The sequence below is a fragment of the Coturnix japonica genome, chromosome 1 (genome assembly GCF_001577835.2).
Source record: "Coturnix japonica isolate 7356 chromosome 1, Coturnix japonica 2.1, whole genome shotgun sequence".
Taxonomy (NCBI): domain Eukaryota; kingdom Metazoa; phylum Chordata; class Aves; order Galliformes; family Phasianidae; genus Coturnix; species Coturnix japonica.
This window is the reverse complement of record NC_029516.1, coordinates 121,782,442-121,786,201: the sequence shown is the minus strand read 5'-3', so window position 1 is coordinate 121,786,201 and position 3,760 is coordinate 121,782,442. Positions and strand designations below refer to the sequence as shown.

Here is a 3,760-nt window from a genome sequence, read left to right as displayed (position 1 = left end):
CTTCACCATCTTAGTGGCCCTCTGCTGGACTCTTTCCAAGAGATCCCTGTCGATTAACTTTGGGGAAGAACTTAGCCAGCAGGTACATGGTTGGAGCTGTATAACCACAACAGGAAGAGCTTCCCTGTGTCCATGGCTCCAGTTACTGGTAGTACAGTCAAGATGCCAACAGCAGCCCTCCGGTCATGTCTTGCACAAGACAAAGTATACAATACGTAGTTATCCTACAGAATGAGCATGTGAGTTTTTTGCTTTCAAGTGCCATGTTTTACGAAGCATTTTAATTCATTTACTTCATTTGAATTTACAAAGTCTCAGATTCCAGTTGGCCTACAAATCAAACAGGCAAATCAGTATCAGGTTTGTGTTTTAATAAGTATTTTGTGAAACACGTTGGAAAGTATCACAGGATGTCCGCAAACATGCTAAAGTAATTCTATATTACATTAATAAAAAACTTGCCACAGTATTTAATTAGAAGAAACTGTTCCCTAATTGAATTCTCTCTCCAAGGTAACTAAAACCACATCCGTCTCACCCACAGAATCTACTTCTTTTCGCTTATTTGTCCAAATCTATGTCTTTGGTTTTGCTTATACCATATATTATGTCCCCCACAACATCCCCGTGAAGAAGGCTGGCTGCTTTGGATGGGCATACACTCTGCTAGATGAAACACTGGCTAGATAGCAGGGCCCAAAAAGTTGTGGCCAATGGAGTGGAATCCAGTTGGTGACCAGCCATGAGCGGGGTCCCTCAGGGCTCGGTACTGGGGCCAGTTCTATTTAACATCTTTATTAATAATCTTGATGAGGTGACGGAGTGCACCCTCAGTAAGTTTGCACATGACACCGAGTTGGGACGGAGTGTTGATCTGCCTGAGGGGAGAAGGGCACTACAGAAGGACCTAGATAGACTTGATCAATGGGCCTAGGCAAAGTGTATGAGTTTCAATAGGGCCAAGTGTCAGGTGCCGCATTTTGGTCACCACAACCCCAGGCAACCCTACAGGCTTGGGGTGGAGTGGCTGGAAAGCTGCCTGATGGAAAGGGACCTTGGTGTGCTGATGGACAGTCAGCTGAATATGAGCCAACAGTGTGCCCAGGTGGCCAAGAAGGCCAATGGTATCCTGGCTTGCATCAGGAATGGTGTGGTGAGCAGGAGTAGGAAGTCATCCTGCCCTTGTACTTGGCATTGGTGAGGCCTCACCTTGAGTACTATGTTCAGTTTTAAGCACCTCAGTACAGAAAGGACATGGAGGTGCCGGAACAGGTTCAAAGAAGGGCAACAAGGCTTGTGAAGGGCTTGGAGAATATGCCCTATAAGGAGAGACTGAGAGAACTGGGGCTGTATACTCCGAGAAAAAGGAGGGGAGACCTTATTGCTCTCTTCCATTATCTGAAAGGTGCTCACAGTGAGAGCAGGGTTGGTCTCTTCTCACTGTTGAGAGAACAAGGGGAAACGGCCTCAAGTTGCGCCAGGGTAAGTTTAGGCTGGATATCAGGAAAAGCTTCTTTACAGAAAGGGTTGTTAAGCACTGGAATACGCTCCCCAGGGAGGTGGTTGAGTCACCATCCATGGATATACTTAAAAACCACTTGGATGTGGTGCTCAGGGACATGATTTAGCAGAGGGTTGTTAGTTAGGGAAGTATGGTTAGGTCATAGTTGGACTCGATAACCTTAGTCTTTTCCAACCTGAGTGATTCTACGATTCTATGAAGTAGGCTAACATCCACAGTGTTACAACCAATGCTTGTCTCACACCCAGCCATTTCTTGAAGCCAGACTCTGCAGGAGATTGTTATAATATGCATGGAGATCACACCTTCTGGTTTTACATTCTCTGCTGGCAGGACAAAATGGTATCATATTTCTGATATCAGTACATATACCATCCACAGAAATTCACACACAGTACCAGACCCGATCAAACAAAACCATTCCCTCACTTATGATACAGAGTTCTCAGCTGAAACTCAAGCAGGTACCTGATCAGAAAGGCCACGCCACTCTCAGTCATAACTTCCATGTAGGATAACCAAAACCACACAAACTCCTCCAAATAAGAACTATGATAAATCACTAGGTCTTTTTCAGCTTTCTTCTCAGTCCTTGAGCAGCTTCAGAGTATTTCTGCCTGCTGCATAAGAAACCACCCAGCTCTTCATCCCTAAATACATACAGCTCATCTGTATTTAAGCAATATAAAATAGTCCCAATTGCTCCTTTCAGCATTACCTCTTATTTACTTACTGTATCACAGAATCACAGAATGACCCGGGTTGGAAGGGACCTCAAGGATCGTGAAGTTCCAACCCCCCTGCCTGGCAGGGCCACCAAACATACGCATTTACTAGATCAGGTTGCCCAGGGCCCCGTCCAACCTGGTCTTGAACACCTCCAAGGATGGGGCGTATCCTTCCTGCAACTTTGGGTTTCGTTCAGTCACCAAACAGCCCCTCAGCTCACACCACCCCAACACAGTTTATCGCTTGGCATCATTACTACCTTGTCTTGGAACAAATTTGTTGGGTACTGCTGGAATGTATATATCAAATACTGCTTCAACACCACGACTGAACACTGCACTGACAGCAGCTGCAAACCAGCGTCTATCAGAACAAGCGGTTGGTTCTGCAGGAACTCGGAGATGCCATAATCAGTCACAACGTAAAATCACAGAATCAATCACAGAATTGTAGGGGATGGAAGGGACCTCTAGAGATCATCGAGTCCAACCCCCCTGCCAAAGCAGGCTCCCTACACCACGTCACACAGGTAGGCGTCCAGGCGGGTCTTGAATATCTCCAAAGAAGGAGACTCCACCACCTCCCTGGGCAGCCTGTTCCAGTGAATAAAAAAATAAACGAGTGAAAATAAACGAAGCCCAGCGGAGTGTGACCGGGAGCAGCTGCCCTGTAACCAACCCCCGCAGCTCCGGAGCCCTCTCGGCGGGGCTCAGGCCCCTCTCTCCCCCCTCCCCAACTACCACGCAGTGCCCGGGCGGCTCTCACCTGAGCGCTAGGTCCGCCCAACGCCGCCGTGCTCCATCGGCCCCCCAGCCACACCAGGCGCCCTGCAGCCACCACCGCCATGCCCGACACCGGGGACGGGACGGCCCGGCGTGGCACAACCCGCACTAGGCCCCAGAGCCGCCCATTAAAGGGAAGGATGAGGTGGAGCTACGCCTGCGCGCCGTGAGCGGGCGGCGCTGAGGAGCGATGGGGGGGTGGGTTGAATCACGTTTCTTTGGGTGTCTAGTGGGTGTTGTTGTTGGGGGTGTGCTGATATATGAACGAGGGGAGGCTGAGGTCCCGTGGTGTGTTCAGCCTAGAGCTGAGCTCTGCTCTGTGTGACAGCGACAGGACCCAAGGGAACGGCATGGAGCTGTGAGGGGAGGGGCAGCTGGGGGGTTAGGAAAGTCGCTTGTGCAGGGAGGTCAAGGAGAAACCAACTGGAAAGGTGTGTTTATTCCCTAGGTCACCAGCCATGAAGATGAAAATGGGGTCACAGTCCTGCTTGACCCCCTGAAGGAGCTGAAGGGTAGAGTGGTGCAGCCTTTGGAGGGTTCATGGCAAGTCTGATCTGCCACCTGTTGCCCCCTTGCTTGGCTCTGCTTGGGGATGGAGAAGTTCCTCAGTCCTCACCAAGCCAAATAATCATCACTTCTAACCTTTGTCAGCTGCCTGTAATCAAAACGCTACTGGAGTGAACTGCTTTAATTCTTTGCATGCAATTAATTGACAGTAAAATCCAGA

General features: G+C 49.2%; 1 protein-coding gene across 1 annotated transcript in view; it reads right to left on the bottom strand.

Annotated features, from left to right (window-relative positions):
• Positions 1-3,183, bottom strand: part of MRPS9 (mitochondrial ribosomal protein S9) — a 35,163-nt gene extending 31,980 nt beyond the window's left edge. The window contains exon 1 of the mRNA XM_015849933.2: positions 3,017-3,183. Coding sequence (XP_015705419.1) covers positions 3,017-3,097 — 81 coding nt within the window. The 5' untranslated portion in view covers positions 3,098-3,183. The remainder of the gene's footprint in view (positions 1-3,016) is intronic.
• Positions 3,184-3,760: the final 577 nt, after the last annotated feature.